At 48.0% G+C, this 18,796-nt stretch overlaps 1 protein-coding gene across 24 annotated transcripts in view; it reads right to left on the reverse strand.

Annotated features, from left to right (window-relative positions):
• Positions 1-18,796, reverse strand: part of LOC116244009 (uncharacterized) — a 51,163-nt gene that overhangs the window by 12,614 nt on the left and 19,753 nt on the right. For 14 of the 24 annotated variants that reach the window (XR_016470559.1, XR_016470567.1, XR_016470566.1 and 11 more), the window contains 2 exons: positions 1,028-1,186; positions 697-896 (listed from right to left, as the gene is read on the reverse strand). Coding sequence is in view for 13 of the 24 variants with exons in the window: in XM_090149322.1 (XP_090005448.1) it covers positions 697-896; positions 1,028-1,186 (359 nt within the window). In the remaining 11 variants the exon portion in view is untranslated. Of the gene's footprint in view, positions 1-696; positions 897-1,027; positions 1,187-2,879; positions 4,409-6,481; positions 6,659-8,373; positions 8,847-8,934; positions 9,018-9,158; positions 18,791-18,796 lie in introns of those variants that run through there. The other 10 variants (XR_016470562.1, XR_016470563.1, XM_090149318.1 and 7 more) reach the window with 3 other exon arrangements.

Raw genomic sequence — 18,796 nt, forward strand, 5'->3', positions numbered from 1 at the left:
TGTGGATGCTGATGGAAAAGCCAGTGTGATAAAACGCCTTACAAGAAAGCACTGGGTGTGTCTTCAGTGGGGAGAAGGAAAAAAAAAAAAAAAAAGGAAGAAAAAAACTGGCAAAAAAAGAGGTTAGATGAGGTAGCTGGGACTGCCAGGGGCAATCTGAAATCAGTTTACATTAGAGCAGGTTGCTCTTGATTTTGCTACAGCAGTTGTCACGCTTGGTAAGAATAACAAGCTATTCATATGGCAGCCACCATTGTGCAGCTCAGCACATGCAGCCTAGTGGAAAGAAATCCAAGCAAATGCAGTGACTAGGATAGGACATTAAAAAAATGGTTATGTAAATAAGTTTCTACTTCAGAAATCTGTGAGAACAATTGTTTCCCTGTAAGAGGGCTTCATCATTGGAGCACATGAGGCTTTATCCTAGATCTGCACTTTGAAATGCCCACATATACAGCCTGCTGCAGCTCCCAGATTCTTCCCACTGTCTGTCCCTTTCAATCTCCAGCTTTTTTTTAATACTCTCAAGTTCTTCAGCTATCTAGAGTTCCACCTTCATGCATGCCCAGAACTGCCCCAGTCTTGACAGGGCCAAGCAGCTCAGCCCATTTCACACCTAACTCTGATCAGGATCCAAAAACTGGGCGTTGCTTTGCCTGAACCCCCTCAGGGCTTTGATTGGGGATTATATGTTACCTGGTGACTGTTCCACGTAAAATGCATAAACAGTCCTGGGAGCAGAGTCCAGACTCTCAAACTCCCATGTGAATGCTCAAACCGGTAGGAAAGGCAGCCACGCTCCCTCGCATGCACTTGCTTTGTGGCCCAGTGATTCAATAGCACATTGCTGAGTGCAGGCAAGCAGTGCCTGCTCCCCACTGTGTCGTCTGGATGCTCTGCAAGAGATGGAAGGTGGGAACAATGACCCTAAGGACAGCAGCAACCCAGTTTGTCACTTTCTGGCTGCCAGCAATCGATGTTTCAGATTAAATATGTTTGCTGTGACAGAAAGGCTGTCTGTACTCACCTTCCAGAGGAGCTGTTGGGCTGGCAGACTTAAAAATTGTAAGTTTTCCTATTAGTCTCTCTGGTCCCAGCACTGATAGTTTTGGATGTCGTGCAGAAGCATCAGGCTTGCCTTGGGTACATGGTGTGGACTGCTGGCTCTGAAGCTGGCAGGTGGGCACTACAAATCAAAAAGCACAGAGCTTAATACTGAGACATCAAAGCACTCCTGGGTATAACTTCAAAAGTTTGTATCTGCACATGGTTACATCAGGAAGTTACTCAGCCTGGGCACTCAGGTCTGGGAGCAACAAACGAGGAGTTGGTGAGGCAGCACGTGTTAAGGCATAAACACCATTGAGAAAATCTGTACTGCTGCTGTTGCTTCAGAAGCAAAGTCCTACTTACCCCAGCGCTGCACTAACTGCCTCCTGGGTAAGGCTCTCCCCCTGACACACTCTGGTGCACGTCTCTTAATTTAAGAGGAGTGAAAAAGCTTGGCTTCTTCCAAAGAACAAACAACCGTATTCAGGTAATTATTAAATAGCAAAATGCTCTGTGTCCGTTTGCATTGCTCCAACAAAGATTTTTTTCAATAATTATTTATTGTAAAAATGCACAAATGATAACATTTCTTTGAAGAAACACCACACAAGCCCAAATGCACAAAAAAACGCCTGTAAAACACCCTATTTTGCACACAAAGCAAAAGTTGCTTCTAAGTTTCACTTACTGCAGCAACTGCTTCACAGCCAGTTTCCCCATTTGCTTCAGTGCTCAGAAAGTTCCTTTGGAAACCACTCAGCACACCCAGTACACACACACATGAAACACAGAAAAGAGCCAAGTCACTTCTAGCAATTGCTCTCAGGTACCAGCATAAAGAACAGACCTGTTCACACTGCCCCCAGGCCACGATCTGGGGGCAATGTGAACAGGTCTGTTCTTTATGCTGGTATCACAGAAGAACCTGGAAAGAAAGCTTTGAAAACTCTTCTCAACTGTGTAATTTGGTCCAAACTAATATACTGGGTTTCCACCACCACTCACGTTTGGATTGTCACTGCATTCCCTACCCTGGGCAATACGAGAAACTCCCAGCTAAAAGCAGAAGCAGCTGCCAGCCATGCTCTGACAATCTCATGTCCTCCACAGCTTGGCACGAGGCAGAGATGCTGTCCCTGCTGGGTCTGGCCCCAGGACCACCATTAGCTACAGAGCCTATGGGTGCTGCAGGGCACACACAGCGTGCTGACAGTTGCCACAAAGGTTGGTGGTTATTTTTACTGTGCTGTATGTGTCTGTTGGTCAAAATACAAGTGCAAAAAGGACTGCAGACAATGAGCACTTTCAGCATTTCATCTCTAAGACAGCATGAAAAACTACAGTGACCTGCTAAGGGTCTGTACTAAAGGGGTACAGGGGCTGTAGCTAAGCACCTGAGCACCTCTAAATGAATGCAGATATGGCAGCTTTTGAGCAAGGCCTCTGTTAGGTCAGAACAGTCTACAGGAGCTGCATGGAAGAAGGCTGGCAGGTGAATCACAGGTGCTCCCCTATCAGAGGTGCAGCAAAGCCCAGGGCTTATGGGAGAACAGAAGAATTGTGTCTGAGGCTGATGACTGCCAGGGATGTGAAGTGCTGAGGTGCATGCTGAGGAAGCATGTTGGTGTGCTAATTCCTGATGGGGAAGGCTGCATGGTCCAGCAGCAGCAATACAGTGCTCTGATCCACAGCACTGTTTGCAGGGCACTAAACATGCTATTCAGTGGAAATCACTAATGGCTACAGGAGAAAATTAACAGATGGTCATGGGGGAAATCTCCCAAGAGTTTTTTTTTTTTCCCCCTTCTCAGTGATAATAGACTACTTACCATTTTCTGAAACCACCTGCACAATTTCCCAGGCATCGTGGCTGGCTGCTGGTTAGAACAGAGTGTGACTGTAGTGCTGTTTGCAGCTTTCCATTATGCACCTCTCCTGTATCCATGAAAGACTGCATAATCCAGAAATTCACCATCACGATATCATCGAGACTGATGGGGGTTGATAACTGATGCTCAGGATTAGGTTCAGGGAATACTTAGCATCTTCTAGCTAATCACATTACTTCAGTACCAGATACACCAGCTTTCCCATTGATATTAGGGGAAGAAGCAAAATCCTGACTGGTCTTTGGAGGAATAGTGCAGTGTATCACTGTTGCTAATGACTCCTGAAACTCACTACAACAGAAACAACAGATGTTACCCCAAACAAAGAGCAGCAAGAGGAAACAGCAACACATCCAGGGACAGGCACAGAAAGCTCCACCACCCTGGGTGTATAATTCTGTGGGAAGGTGGGGATGGGCAACAAATATGTATCTCATGAGTAATGAACACGTGTATTTTCATGTGGCATCACCATTCTGCAAGGGCTGCCAGTTAGTAATGCTTGCTGCTCTCCCTGCCAGGACATGTGACATACAGCAAGGCCACATGTTCCTTCAGAGCAGCGTAGCAGCACGAGATCTAGGACTTCATGCCACCTTCCTCCTAGACGTGCTTTAGCTAGAAGGTATTTGCTCAGATTCTCAGCTCAACCAGACTTCATAAAAGCAGGTATCAATTCCATTACAATCCCTGCTGCCCACACCAGGTGTTCTGGGATAAACATCCTCAGCACATCAGATCAATTCAAGAATCTCTGCAACTGTACTGCTTGCCAACCATCCAGCTGCAGCCAGTCACATAGGTACAGACACACAGGGCAGCACCAGCCATGCCAGCTTCTCCAGGCAATGTCTGTTCTCCCCTTCTTCCTTCCCCTTTTCAGTATCTCAGAACAGTCGGGCAAACAGAAGGGGCATCCAAAATACCTCTTCCCTGGCAACCAACAGCCACTGACCCTGTTTCCCGCTGCATCTGAACACTCAAGTTGCAGAAATCCTCTTTCCATCCCACTACAAAGACCCTACAATCTCCCAAGTGTTCTTCCCTGTATGCTCCTCATCTTCCTCACTTCCACAGCTGCTACACAGCCTCAGTCCTCTGCTCACTGCCAGACAGCGAATGACTGCAGAAAGCCCCTCCCCACCACTCCTCTGCCACTGCCTCCCATGGGGGCAGGCCCAGGAGCTGAAGACGACTTTGATACGGCTCTGGTATCACACAGATGTGATCTGCTCTGTAGAGAAAATCTGCCCTCACCAAGCTTGTTCCCTCCCACCTCAGTTAACAGGCATTTAGAACCGGGCTGTTGATTTGTTAAAGGATCACTGCCTCCTGAAATCACATTTCAGGAAGCCAGAAACTGCAGTTTGCCATCTGCATGGTTCCTGTTTCCAAAGGTGACCTCATGCGTATGTGCACTTGTGTGTGCACCCCAGCTACCTCCCTTCAAGAAATACCTGTGTATGTGGCGAAGCCCCTCACAAACCTGTGCTGTGGGTGTGTGCTGACAGTGCCTCGCTGCCTGGGTGTTGCAGTACTGCTCTTGCAGTGTGCACATCACAAGCTCTATTTCAGGGAATAGCTGTGTGACATCTAACGTGCCTCAGGCTGGTGCAGCTGAAGGACACGAACATTAAGAGTTACAAATGAGAATCTGTGGTTAGCTGGCAGCTGGCACAAGTATTGCTTTTTTTTGATAAGCACTTTAAGTGTCTCATGAATAGGAAAACCTTTTCTAATGAATCCTGCCTGTGCTCAGTAAGTGAACCACAGAGGACAGAATCCAGCCCTTTCCCAAAATACCAAACGGTATTTTGGGAAATAATCAGGACAACTGTTGCTTGGACAACAACCACCTTTTTTGGCAAAAGCCCATGACAAGGCAGAGGTTGCAGTGCACATGTGCTCAGCCCTTTGGAAGGATACTCTCAGACACCCATGTCTGAATTTTAACCGTTGACTATGGGCCAGGCTCTGAGGTGACACAGGTGGTTTTGCAGGTTACATCAGTACCTTGGCAGGGTGCAGTAAGCAGGCCAGCTACCACCACAGCTCTGGACTGGCACACTTCCATAGGGAAGATGCACAGGTCTGACCGAGTCTAGGGGAGAACTTCCCAGGAGACAAATAATGCTCTATCTAGTATTTCACCCTTTGCTCAGTTTCCGAGACAAGCACTGGCAAAATATGGAAGGTTCTTTTGCTGCTACTGCTGTGGATCCCCAGCTACAAATAAATCCTCTGCACAGATGTTGAAAATAATCTGTGAGAACATGGATTATTTCTAAACCAGCATTTTCATCTAGAACTGTGTTGGATACAATGGTGATGGAAGGACAGCTAAGCTAGGCTGATTCGTTACAGTAAAGCTGTGTTGTACTTCAGATTACTTATTAACAAACAGCAAATGGGCCTCTGCCTTGACCTTTTTCATTTGAACAAATATACTCTTCCTGCCCCCTGTAAACAGCAGGTACTGGGAACTCAGTCACGTACCCCTCACATTACCAAAGTTAGCTTTCTTCATCTGCGGCAAGGAGTTCGGTCAAACTGAATTCTGCCAAGCTCACTGAGGTTATTAGCAGCATTATTAGCTTTAATAATACCAGCAGTAATAATAATTCTCTGGATCACCATAGACTTGAGAACACCTAAGTAGTTCAAAAATATTAATTAGAAAAACTCAATAGGAGGTCTGAGAAACCAGCAAAAATTGTCAGCTTCACTTCAGAGCTAAGAGCTGAAAATAGAGTCACAGCAAGCAGAAGCAGCTGTTTGCCTGAGGAGTTTCAATTAATGTGTGTTTCTTCGGTGTCATGAAATGTTAGGTGCCCACTGCCTCTGGCAGCACTACCAGGTTAAAAGCAGCAGCCCACAGTACGTATCTGGAGTGGTAGCAGGTTTGGGAACTGGAATCCAAAGGATAGTTCTGCCATTGAGACTTGGCCTTAGACTGGGATGCGCTCTAGGCATCTTCTGCATTGGGAATAATGGTCCCTTGGGCTCTTTGGAAAATTCCAGTCCTGACAATCTTCAGTGCAGCTGAAGACCAAGAACATGCCTAGAACCTAAACAGGCTCCCATGCCAACAAGTCACCAACATCCAATCCTCTTATATTAAATCTTTTTGAGTGAAGAAGGTAAACTATGACAAACACTCCTACAGCTAACAGCTAACTCTATTTCCAACCTAATTATTTCCCTGCCTTCTCTCTATTTCTATTAAAGCTCAAGTGGTGGCCAAGTCAAGACAATGGCACCAAGACGCCTGCAGTGTTCATCTTGGTTCTAAGTTAATTCTTCCTGCAGATATCATCCCAATCCACTTTGAATCACACAGCATGAAGCACTCAGTAAACAAGGTGAAAGTTTCATCTAGATTCTTAACCAGTGATGTTGCAGAGTCTTTGCAGCAAGGGGTAATTACTTGTATTAATTACAGGCTCCTCTAGGGTACATTATGCCACTGCATAGAGAGGATTGGACATACAAATTGGAGGAGTGACTCTTTTTGCTTTCTTTGATTTGTTCAAAAACCTTACCATTTGTAGGCATAAGAAGGACACAGGCAAAGTCAATCTCAGTGTTTTGTTTGCAGTCAGAATGACGCAGTGCCAAGAGCAACAGCTTCACAATTGAGAGATCCAGGTGCTGTTTCTCACTCTGACACACACTGCTCATGTGACCTGGAGCATGTCACATAACCTGTCTGTCCCCATCTGTAAAATTAGGATAATGGTAGTTAGTTCATGTTTAAGCCTGAAAGATGTCAAAACATAAGAAAAAGGAAGCTTCTTTTCATTGAGTCTTCATCCATCAATGCCTTAAGAGTCACAAAAAGCACTGTGTCTAGATTGATGCCATTTTCCTGCTTGGTATCTGCCCAGTGGGCAGCTTTTCATTCTGTGACTGTGCTCACTCAGTAAGGCTGGCTTTTCATCAAGCATGTCACTGCTCTGTACTGCTCATTTCTGTCCCATGTTCTTCCACCCCTTTCTAAACCCTGATGCCCTAAGGTGCTTCACACTCCTGAATCTCACCAGCAGGCTGCTTTTTCTCTAGGTAGCACCACTCAGAAACATCCTCTTCCAGGCGCTCACCCCCAGCTGCTGGGTCCCAGGTCACAGCCACCCCCAGCACGTCTGCACTGCACTGCGCTGTGGCAGATCCCACTGTGCACTCGGCCACCCCCAGCTACTATGCTCTACCACTGACAGTCAAAGTAGGTTAAGATAATGTTGCCACAGTGTGGACACCAGCACAAGAAACCCTCAAAAGAATAACACCAAATAATTGCATATTTCTTCCCTCCTTAAGCATACCAACTTGTAATTATTTGGTGGATATATGTTTTTTAAAAACACAGCTGCTTTCTTGACTATTCATTACTATATGAGATAGACACTTCCTTGAGAAGTAACTTTCTCAAAGGATTTTTCTATTATCTGGAAACATGGATGACAACTTAATTGTCTGACTTCACAGTCACAAAATTCACTTCATCCAATTCCCTCAGATCCTTTACACAGTTAGATGTTCTCCAACTTCGCAATGAACTTGAAGTATCTGATTTACTGATAATAAATCCCAATGCCTTAGATGTCCCTGTACATCTCCTGTGACATCCACTGTAATTGCTCCTTACATACAATTGCTAGGTTTGACATGTTGTGAGGCGTTGCTCCTGGGGGAATGGCAGAGTCCATTTTCCCCTCACTTCCCTTTGTCTCAGAGCCTTAGTAGCAGCATCTCCTCATCAGAAGCACACTCAGAAGTTTTGGTTGTGTGATGCCTAGCAGCTTCAATAGAAGTCTCACAGCTGCCATCCCACACAACGGTTTGAAGATTTGGGCTGTGTTTCATCCCAAATAGACTACTCACAAAAAGTCTGTCATGGTTCAAACCATGACAAAGTCTCGAATACAATTCAGGCACAGTCACTGACTTGGCCAGTTCTCATCACTTATATGTTATCTTCTGGTAGAAGCACCGCCCAGGCTGACGCTTGGGCAGCATGGAAGTAACACTGCATCTCTTGGCCAGAAGGCCCTGGAATACAAACACAGACCTACCAAAGTGGGGGCTCTCAGCACATCCCTCTGGTTGCATTTTCTGGCATAACATTTGACAAACATCAAATAATTGCAGGAAGAACGTCCCTAACACCAGACAGGCTAGAGCTCTGTGGGGCTTCTAAGGTCCCAGCCTCAGCAGCACGTGGATCCAGTGCATGAATCAAAGAGCAGGAGCACACCAGGGGCAGGCCCACCTCACAAAGCACACATGTACAGGAGCTGTTCCACACCTGCAGCAGTGCAATGGTGCAATAGCTCACGTCCTTACCTCACCTCTCCTTCCTTCCCTTCATCTCAGATAACTCCGAACGCCTGCCACCAGGCTACTCAGCAGCTGCCTCCCGTACTCAAGAGCATACCTGGCTGCACGAATGGGAGAAGAGGGGACATCCTGCCGTCACTCTAGCCTCTGGCTCTCACACAGCTGAAGCAGGCATAGGATGACCATCCTGGGACAAGCCCAGAGTCCAAGGCAGCAGCCCATTTCTTCTGTCTGGTTCCTCTGAGGAGGGCCCCCTCGACTGCATGGAAGGAACAGGAAGGATCTGGAAAGCTCTGCGGCTCTGTGCCGTTTTCATGTTTGTTTACACGCGTTACTCCCTGAATGGGCAGAGGTCTGTGAAACTGCTGATTCATGAACATCCCTGCCATCTGTGGCCTCTTCAAATGAGAGCTCACCCTGACCCAAGGATGATTTACTTTTCTTGGCTTTTCATCTCAGTAAACTGATTCTGTCTCCATTCCCTCAGACTTCGAGGGATTTGGGTAAAAACAAATATTATTGAATCTCTTGAAGCTGCTGAGTTAACTCTGAGCAGTTGAGCATTCAAGGCTTTGACAGGGAAGAGAAAAATGGCAAGAGTTAGTGCTGGGAATAACTTCTCCCAAGCCTCGCACTCCGGCATTTTTTTCAAACCTACCAGTCTCAGTCCATTTGCCAAGTCACAGTTTGGAAACCACTGAAGGTAGGAAACACTCTGCCATCCAGCACCTGGAGCGGGGTCTGAAGGGGGATAACAAACAGGTTAAATTGCTGGGCACCACACATGTCCATTCCAGATAGGATACAGACACCTTCTGTCTCATTACCAAAGAAGCTTAGTTTCCTTCTTCCACACTCCAGCTGCCACCACGATGTGCCTACCTGCTTTTTGCAGCTGTCTTCGGCTGTCGTCCTATTTCACTTCCTTCCTCTCTTTTTGCTCCCTGCTCTATCTGTTGCTGCCAATCCACTTTCCCATTAATGGTCACAGCCTCACCAAGCAGGGCGAAGCTGTGGTCAGTAAGATCTCCTGTCAGGGCATGTTATACAACTCTATTACAGCCAAGCAGCTGCCCCCTTCTTCCCCCCTAGCTATGTCTTCCTACTTGTGAAACCATCCCCTCAGAACCAGAAGAACCCGCTCCAGGGGAAGGTGCCTGAGTGGGGCCCTGAAACTCAGTTATTAGAGATGACACTGAGGTCCAGAGGTGCTCGGCTGCACCACCCACAAACGTCATGCGAGTGGAAGGTGCTGTGCATGCCTCAGAACCAGCCCTGGTGTTATCGCAGGACAGATCATAACCACCATCATAAAAGCGTGCAGTAACGTCAGTTTAATTAATGGTGAGAAGAACTAAGTCTTGCCGGGCCAGATGGCAAATTCGGAGTTTCTCACGTGATGACTGTCAAATTACCGTCTCCACAAAAGAACGTCAGAGAGCACATTTAATAAACCTTGCAAACGTTTATCAGAGCAGCAGTAGAGATCCTGGCTGACCCACTAGGACCCTTGGGTGCAGACCCAAAAGCAGAGACAAGCTTCAAGGAGTTACCACCAACCAAATACCTAAAACTAGACAGTTCATAAACCTGACTTAGGCACTGAATTCCAGTTTCAGCAAGGTTCCTCCCCCTCAGTCACCTGCACTCTGTGGTCTGATTCACATGCAAGCTTTCTGCTCCCACACCAGCACAGCATCTCCAAGGAGCTGCATTTTTCCACTCTCATTCACAGGCACACAAGGATTGAGGGATGTCTTCTCCAAATGCCAGCAGAGTGGGGTCTGGCAATCCAGCTCCCAGAGAGACAACTGTACCTGAGCTTCCTCACAACACGAAGCCCTGATAGCTTCACTCTGAAACAAGCTGCTGACCAACAGTGGGACAGGAAGCAGAAACACCCCATTACTGGGAGGCATGGTTTCATGCTGAAGGGTTTCACCCAGAATAACTGGAGGCTGGCTTTTAGACTGTCTCATGGGAAGTGAGAGATGAGCAGATTGAGGAACGCACTGAACCCAGGTCACTCGCTTCCCCAGTGAATGCTCTAAAATAAATGACAGTGACTTAGAAGACTGACACCAGCCAGAAGGAGGGAGTAGCACTCTCTTGTTTCAGCAGGATTGCTGGTTCTGTCCCTGGGGAGACCCTGGAAACCCTCAGAAGACACAAGCATGAAGCATGCATGAAGTTGCTGTTTTCAGATGAGATGGCAAGGGAACTGAGAGTGGAAGGAGATCGCAGAAACAGCTGCATTTTCCGGCTGTCCTCTAGACATCAAACACACTGTTTGGGAAGCCTCAGCACATAAGCTCTGCTCCTGACGTCAGGATCTGGCTCTTAAGGCTGCACAGCACTGCACCCAGTGTTCATCCCTGGTGCTCCTGGGCCAGCAGTCAGCTAGCACTATGATGGGTCAGGGTAATGGGATACCCAAAGCACCAGAAAAAGGTTCCTCCACTCCATCCGTGCTCTCTGGACGAAAGGATGTGGTCTGCTGAAGTTTTCTAAGTCTCCAGCACATTGCCATTGACTAACCAAGGGAATTTTATCTTCTGGTGAGACTCTGGGAACAGTTTATTCCTCCTCTGTAGAAAACAGGATAAAAACTGAACTGACACTTTCATACTGCAGTACTATTTAGCTTTCAAGCTAAATAAATTCTGCCTCATCTGGATGAAAGCACACTGTACTTCCATGGTCTTATGTGTTACCTTGCAGTATTAACACAAAAAAGAAGCCTTCCACACAAAGCAATCAGAGCACATATTTCAAGTGCCGCCTGGAAGTTTCACATACAGAATTTCTCAGGTCTGCCATGAAAAAAGCAACATCACACAACTTTTACAAGCTGCTTCTCTTGGCAGACAGCATTCCCATTTTCAGTCCAACTCAAAAGGCTGAAGTGACCAACACCACTCAGCTAAAAGCAAACCCCTGCCATAGCTGCTGCAGACGCTGCGGAGTTCTGCTTTCATGCTGCTGTTAGCAAAGGGAGTTTCAGAAGAATTTTGGATTGGCTTGGGAACAAGTCTAGCAGGGTGCCACAAATAGAAATAGCAGAAGAAGGTAGCAGAGTAAAAATATGCAGTGTTAGATCGTGGGTACGGAAGTAGTGCAGACATGAAGCCAACGCAAGGGATGGGCACTTGCTACAATTCTCAGTGTATCCCATTTCCAAATTCTCAACAAAGCTCCTGTTTGCACTAATCTCACCTCCCTCCTTCACACTGACACGCACAGCCATTCTGGATAAAAACACAACATCTGGGTGCCTACAGCAAGGCGTTGCTCACACACCCAATGGCCTGGTTATTTTCCAAGGTGCAGACCACGTCCAGTTCCTACTGACTCCTGCAGGATTCGTCAGCCTCATTTAGGCATTTAAATATGGATTTAGGAGCCTAACTTTTGGCACTGGGGGTGGAAAACTCTAGCCAATAAGGCTGCACAATCCTATTACCACGACGGCTTGGAAATGTGAGAACTCAGCAGTTTGGAATAAGGCGCCACATTAAAAATAGATTAAACTGAAAACAGCCCATGCTGCCTCCGGCGCCTCGGACAAGTGTCTGCCAGCTGAGATGCCTCGCAGGTAACTGTTCGCGAGTGAATCAGGTGCTGGCTGGAGGTGCCCACAGCTGCCTCGAGACACAGACAGATTTTTATTCCAGAGACACTGTTTTTTTTCTAGCACCATATGAAACTCGGCAGCCCTAACCCTGCGGGGATCCGTGTAAACCTCCAGCTTGCTCTGGTTCCCATGGCACTCACATCCACCAGCTTCACTTTGAATTTCAGGCTCACGAACCCCCATTCTCAGCCTAGAGAGACAAAGGCTGCCAAGCCAGTGCTCCAGCAATGGAGGAGGACTGTTCCCCTTCCTTGTGACACTGAAGGAGCCGTGGTGGAGGCTGCCCTGCTGTGACACAGACAGCGTGACAGCACGCAGCGCAAGGTGCTGGGAGGACTCGTTTCCTGGCCCGCTGGCAGCCTGAGGGTGAAACAGGGAGAGCTTGTCTCCATGCCTAGTGGCTTCTTGCTGGCCAGGGACAAAAGTCACTTGTCCCTTTGGTTCCCCAAGACCCGCCCAGCACGACCGCAGAGACCTGACCTGCTGGCGGGCACTCATGGCAGTGGTGGGGTTGCATTTCAGCGGCTCGGCTGCTTCTCCTCCAACAGCTCCCAGAGGAACATAATGCTTTTATGCTTAATATATGCTGTCATATTCTATTATATCTTTTCTTTGGAAGTAACTTCTTAAAAGACCAAAACAAAACAGACACCCAAACCCCAAAATCCAACCAGAAAAGCGAACTGAGGACTGCTGCAGACATCACCGATGAATTACTGCCCCTCCAGCTGACAGGGAGTCTAGAGAAGCCGTGGCCTTGCCAGCTTCACAAGAGCCATCTGCCATGCCCTGGCGGTTACTGGTCACTAACAGCGTTTCTCTGGATTTCTGCTCTTTCTCTTCTCCATTCCCATGATGTGGTGAGGCCCTCGATAGTGGCTTTTGCTGCCGCATCAGCATTTGTGGCATAAAAAATTTGTGACAACAGAGCAAACCTTTGGATTCCACAGCTGGCTGCCTGAGCACAGAAATGACCGAGCACAACCCCAGCTCCTGGCTGTCCTTCTCCTCAATCAGTCCTGCCATGCCTGATCCACGCAGAGGTCCCAGACCGACAGCCAGGAGCACAGCCTCACAGCAAGGACAGAAAAAGGACCGGCTGGGCGCGCTGTGTGTATCTGCGTGTGGCTCAGCGAGCTGCAGTAACATCACAGGCACAGTCCGACCAATTTCATCTTCAGCTGAGTACAGTAACTCACTGAACACTGCAATACACTTGACAGATTAAGAAACCTTTTGCGTTTTATTATGGTTAATTTCCTGTATATCTCTCTGCAGTTTATTTTCCCTGCAGGACTGTTTGGGAATGCCTTACAATAACAGGACCAACAGTACGTACCAGGTGTGCGAATGAGTAACTGCCCACAATAAAAGCTCTGCCAAAACTTTGGGGGATTTCAGAGTATTCTATTTCTGTAGATACAGGTCATCTGAAAACACTGCCTGGTCTTCAGTGGAATAAATAAAAACAGGTGATTGACAGGAGATGGGGATCCATCTCCTCCAAGCCTCAGGGTTTACAAAGAACTCCCTTACTTCCCCAGTCTACCTACAACCTACAGATTTCAAGATCCAGAAGGCACCTTTTTTCGTATGTAACTCTAAAAATTTACACTACGCTTTATAATCCTAAAATACCTCCATGGCACAAAGCCACGTTTGCAATACGTGGGTGGAAAAGCTGTCAGCATAGCGGAAAAAGAAATATTCTGCTGAAACTCCAAACTCTGCAGAAACAGCTGAGTCACTCGTTTGCAGTTAAGGTAGCCCGGGCTTGTTGCCCTCTGTGCCTGTCTGGTGCCTGGCACACACACCCAGCCCCTGCCTGCCAGGACCCAACACACCTGGGATGAGAGTGCTCCCCTCACAGGTGTTTCTCACCACCTACTGCTAACAACTGTGTGATGCTGACCAGCTGGAGGCTCAGAGCCCCGGGGTATCCGCAGCACTGCACATAGATGCACGCTGGCCAATTCACAGCCATCAGCTCAGCCCTGCCAGCAGGATGACACGCTGCAGTATCGACAACTTACAACCTGACTACAGTTCTTGAGGCAAATGATGTCTCCCCAGCCTCATGAGAATCAGTGTGTTTTTATTAAAAAGCAGAAACATAATGAAAAACTTGAAAACCTCACTCAAGTGCACTGAGCTAGAAGAGCAGAAGATGACGTCGAACAAAAAGATCTCCACATTTCATTCTCCTTCGTTAAGTCTCTTGATTCTTTAGTCAGTACTACTGCCTTGGTTGGTAAGAGGGAGCTGCCCATGAGCCATTTATTAGCACATAAAATTAACGAAATTGCAAAGCTCCAGCAGCTGTAACTGCCAACAGATTATAGACTCTACTAATGCAGTCATACGTGAAATCTAGAAAGTTGCTTACAGGGCAAGTTTGCCACTCTAAGATCAGAAGTAGCTTGGCATTTCAAACTCTAACTAACAAACTGTCTATAAAAGCTGATGTGCCACACTTTGGTGGTACGTGCCAGCAGCTGCACGTGTTGGTGGGGGTACAGCCCACACTGCACATCACAAACACCTGCCCAGGATGTGCACACAGCCCAGACATGAACTGTATCCTTGCCCTGCTCTCCTCTCACACTGGCATTCTGGGAGGTATGTGGGGGATGGAAGAAATGCAGGGAAGGATTCCCCTGTGTTTCAAGATTTTCTGTAACTTTTCTGGTCGCTCTCGTGTTTCACAGAACCCAGCAGTCCTCCCAGCAAGAGAGCTTTGCTTTTCACGGGAAATGACTCTGACTGGGGTGAAAAACATGCTTTTCTAAATAAACAGATGATGTTATGTAGCATGAAAGCTAACAAAATAGCAACCTCAGCATGCCTACTGCCTGCCTGCCATCACACTGCACCCATCAGGCTCTGGCTGGAGCCCTACGCAAGTGTCGGGCCCTCCAACAGAAGCTGTTGTACCTCTGGCTGCCCCCTGGCCTGGATCCCCCTCCTTTGGAGGCTTGCTCCCACTCCAGCTAAATCTGCTGCCAGCAGCAGCAACTCCGAATCTTCTCTCCCATACACAACAGCTGCTGTCTGCCTTTTCTCTTTCCTAACCTCCTCTCGGTATATCCCATTTTCTTCTGAACGCTGCAGGTCTCAGGCTGGAGCTGACAGCAGAGCTCCCACCTCAGCCCCACCACGGCTCAGAACCAGCAGCACCACGAGCTCCTCCCCAGCAGCAGCACGGCCAGGGAGCGCTCCCTCAGCATCCAGCAGCACGCAGGGATGGCAGTGAGAGGACAACTGCAATCCACAGAGGCGGTGTCTGGCTCCGCAGTGTGCAAGCCTTCAAGGAACACCCCCAGTGACAAGCATGGAACACAAATACCAAAATACCCACTGCTAACATGAGCCCTAAAACATTCTCATTATTTGAATGTTTCTCCTACAGCTGCAGAAAGAGAAAAGCAAACATCACCTGCTGCAAAAAGCATACAAAAACCCTCAGTGTGGCCCAGGAGCTCTCGCAGGGCTAACTCAGGTCACAGATGGAGCTCTGCAGACATACCCAGCTCCTGCACAGCACTGCCAACACCAACAAGGTCACCAAACCTGTCACTGCTTATAATTTTAAGGAAATCATTCACATGCAAACAAGCTTTAAAGAGTTAGTTAACGTTACTGGTAGGTAAAAATTCTAATTTCCAACGCCATTCAGCCATCAAATTACAAAAGATAACCAAAAGCACGAATGACATCCACAGATTATGGAATGGCCCACACATTGTTGCAGCTCTCATGAAATATTCCCTCGGAATCTGCCTTAGCAAAGGCTGTTTTTAAATTAGTTGTATGAGCTCGGAATTCTGGATGCGATATTTGCAAACGTTGTTGCCCACAATGTAAACAAAAAGCAGCACAGCCAGAGCTGTATTTACATGACCTACATGTCCACTTACAATAAAAACTTGGTGCTTTCATGTGGTAACTGCACTATGACTTTTTGAAATAAATACTGCCAATACTTTTGCTATAACCCTGCTTCACTTAGTGAGCCAAATAACCCGTTCTTAAAATCAAAACTAGGGACTCTAAAGCTTACTTCCACTGCACTCAGAAGCAATCCCCCCTCACCTGTTTCACTGCAAACAAGCCAATCCTGTAACCAACTGCAGATCAAAAAACTGCTGAGGATGCCAGTATGAGAACGCTGGCAGCCCCATTCTTTTGGTACTGAGTCTGAGTTCCAGTAAACAGAGGAGGGCTGCTGACTGGAACAAAGCAAGCAGCACTTGCACACAGACTTCCAGATGTTATACTACCTTATGAGAAGGCTTAATCCTAATTTGTACAATTATGAGTCAGCAACAAATACTCATTTCAGCCCAACTCTGTCAATAGTATTTAAACTGAACTGGTACATCAATAGAAGTGTGAAAATGATTTTTCTGAAGTTAGTGAGTGTACGTTTCCAGGCCTCCAATCCTCACATGAAACTGAATTCTGCCCCACAAAGGAGAATTAAGACCTAACATATAACGACAACACGACAAAAACAAAACACGCAGCAGATGAGCACACGGCTGTATGTAAAAAGCTCAGGCACGTGATACCCACTGACCAGCAGCGGCTCAGCAGCAGCCCTGATCTCCCAGTCTGGTTGGGGCGTATCACTGCTATTCGTATCAACTCCTCTCCCTGAGGGACAGGTCACGCCTTTGAGACATTTATTCAGTAAAGACTTCCCCTGATTCCACCGAGATTCTGCCAAATAAAGTGGTCTGAATGCATAAAGCAGGGTCAATTGCTAAACGCGGCTTTTAAAAATGTAAATAGTTACAAATCACAAAAACCCTGCTGAGGAAATGAGCTGTGCTGATCCCTCCCATCAGTCACTCCCTCCCCACTCCCAGCGCTCTGCACTCTGACAGGCCGGGCTGCTGCCGACTATGGCGCATCCTCGTGCTTCAAAGGAGACATCAATTCATCTGACAAAGAAAGGAATCACATCTAGACCAGGGCAGGTCTCCAAACCCCTTGCTAACTAGGAACAACTGTTAGAACAGAAGCTGCCCCTGCCGCAGAGAAACTACGGTGAGTGCAGGTAGCCAGAGCCAGCTCCTGCTGCATGGGCCCATCCTGTTCCCACCGCAGCCGGTGGCAGGGCTCCAAGCAGCTTAATGGGAACAGCAACACGCTTTCTATCTACTTAATATAAATGAAGATACGCATCTCCTCTTTGACATATTTTGGGCTCAAAGCCATTGGCTGACACTTGTTTGGTTCTCTGTACGCACATGACTCATGGGATAATATAATGCCTGATTTCCATTCTGCCAGACCTGTCTTTCTCAGCGGTTAACTATTAATTTTGGAGGCAAGATGCAATAGTGCAGTAAAATAGGATGGTGTTAAAGTAAGAAAATTGCAGTTAAATATTTAGAGTAAATGAATCAGGTTTCCTTTTGTGAGGATTCCCTTCCAATTACAGACTCCCAGCCACACGCTCCTCAGGACACCAGCCCATTGCTCCTGCACTGAGGGCGAGGTCACCCAGCCTCCGGCAAAGCACCGGGCAGGCGGTGTGCTGTGGACATGCTGCCTTTATCCAGCTCAAGGAAAAAACAGATTGTGGAGCTAGCCTTACAAAAATCCCTATTCCAAAGAGCTGCTTTTTATTTCAGGCTCCCTACAGAGAAGCGGGCCACTCTGGGCACACTCAGTAAACTACAAACACGTGCTGATTTTCCACCAAAACTGTAACACCTTTGGGGTAAGGTCTGACTTCTCAGATCCAGTCAACATCTGAGGTACGAAGGACTACCCCAAATGAGGCAGGGACTGCAAGAATTATCTGGACAGACATTTGCATTCTTCTGAAGTTTCCTGTGGAATAATTATTATTAAGTGTTGTCGTGGCTTTAAAATGCCATATCTCAGATACGGCGCAGCAAAGCACACGGACACAGAAATTTCCATGCATGGTGTGCATTTGTACACGACTTCACTTGTATAAATGAGGATTTCATTACTAGGAAAGGAAGAGAAGTCCAGAACCAGGCAAGAAACATTATTTTGGCCTAATCTATTACACCAAGAGTGGGTCTGTCCCTCAACCTCCTACTCAATTAAATTTTCATCTTTTTCACCACTGAACTGGGTCAAACTCGGCAAGCACACGGCATGGAGAAGCACTGGTTCCACCTAACAGCAAAGCAACTCCCGCTGCCCCCCTTCCAGCAGGGAAATTACTGCAGGGTACTCCAGAAGCTGCCTCCTGACCTCCAATCACTCAAAGCAGGTGGAGAGGGCAAGTTTGACTGGGGTAATTCCCCCGTTGCAGTGGAAGAAAATAAATCACTGAAAAACCTTGTCGTTCCACCCCCACCCTGGCCCACACCTCACTACGGCCACGAGCAACCTCTCACCCCCGCGCACACTGGAGCAGCTGCTCTCTCCCTCCCCCCGCCCCGCCTCACCGCCCGCCCACCGTCCCGGCCCTCGTGTCCCAGCCCAAGCTCCGGGCGTCGCGGCGCAGGCCGGGCGAAGAAGGCCTGCACGGCCACACCGGGACACGAGCGCCGGGAAGGGCGCGGGCCGGCAGCCCTGTCGGGCCACCGCCGCTCGCCCTAGCGCCGTGTTAAGGCGGGCATCGCCAGCGCCTTCCGCTGCGGGTAACGGAGCCTCCACGGTACTCCGTGCCACGCGCGCGGCACCGCGCAGCGCAACACGCGGCCGGCAGCGGCACGGCTCTGCGGGGCGGGGGGAGGAACGCGACCGAACGTCCGTATTTTTGCCCGGCGCCCGCAGAGCGCAGCTCTTCCCTCACAACAACGTGAATCGAACCGAGAAGTAAAAATCCTTCATCCCGCCGCACTCCCTCCCGCGCTCCGCGCCGCCACGATGCGCGGAGCAGGCCGGGCCTTAC

Source organism: Phasianus colchicus, chromosome 13 (assembly GCF_987193195.1).
Source record: "Phasianus colchicus chromosome 13, bPhaCol1.hap1.1, whole genome shotgun sequence".
NCBI lineage: Eukaryota > Metazoa > Chordata > Aves > Galliformes > Phasianidae > Phasianus > Phasianus colchicus.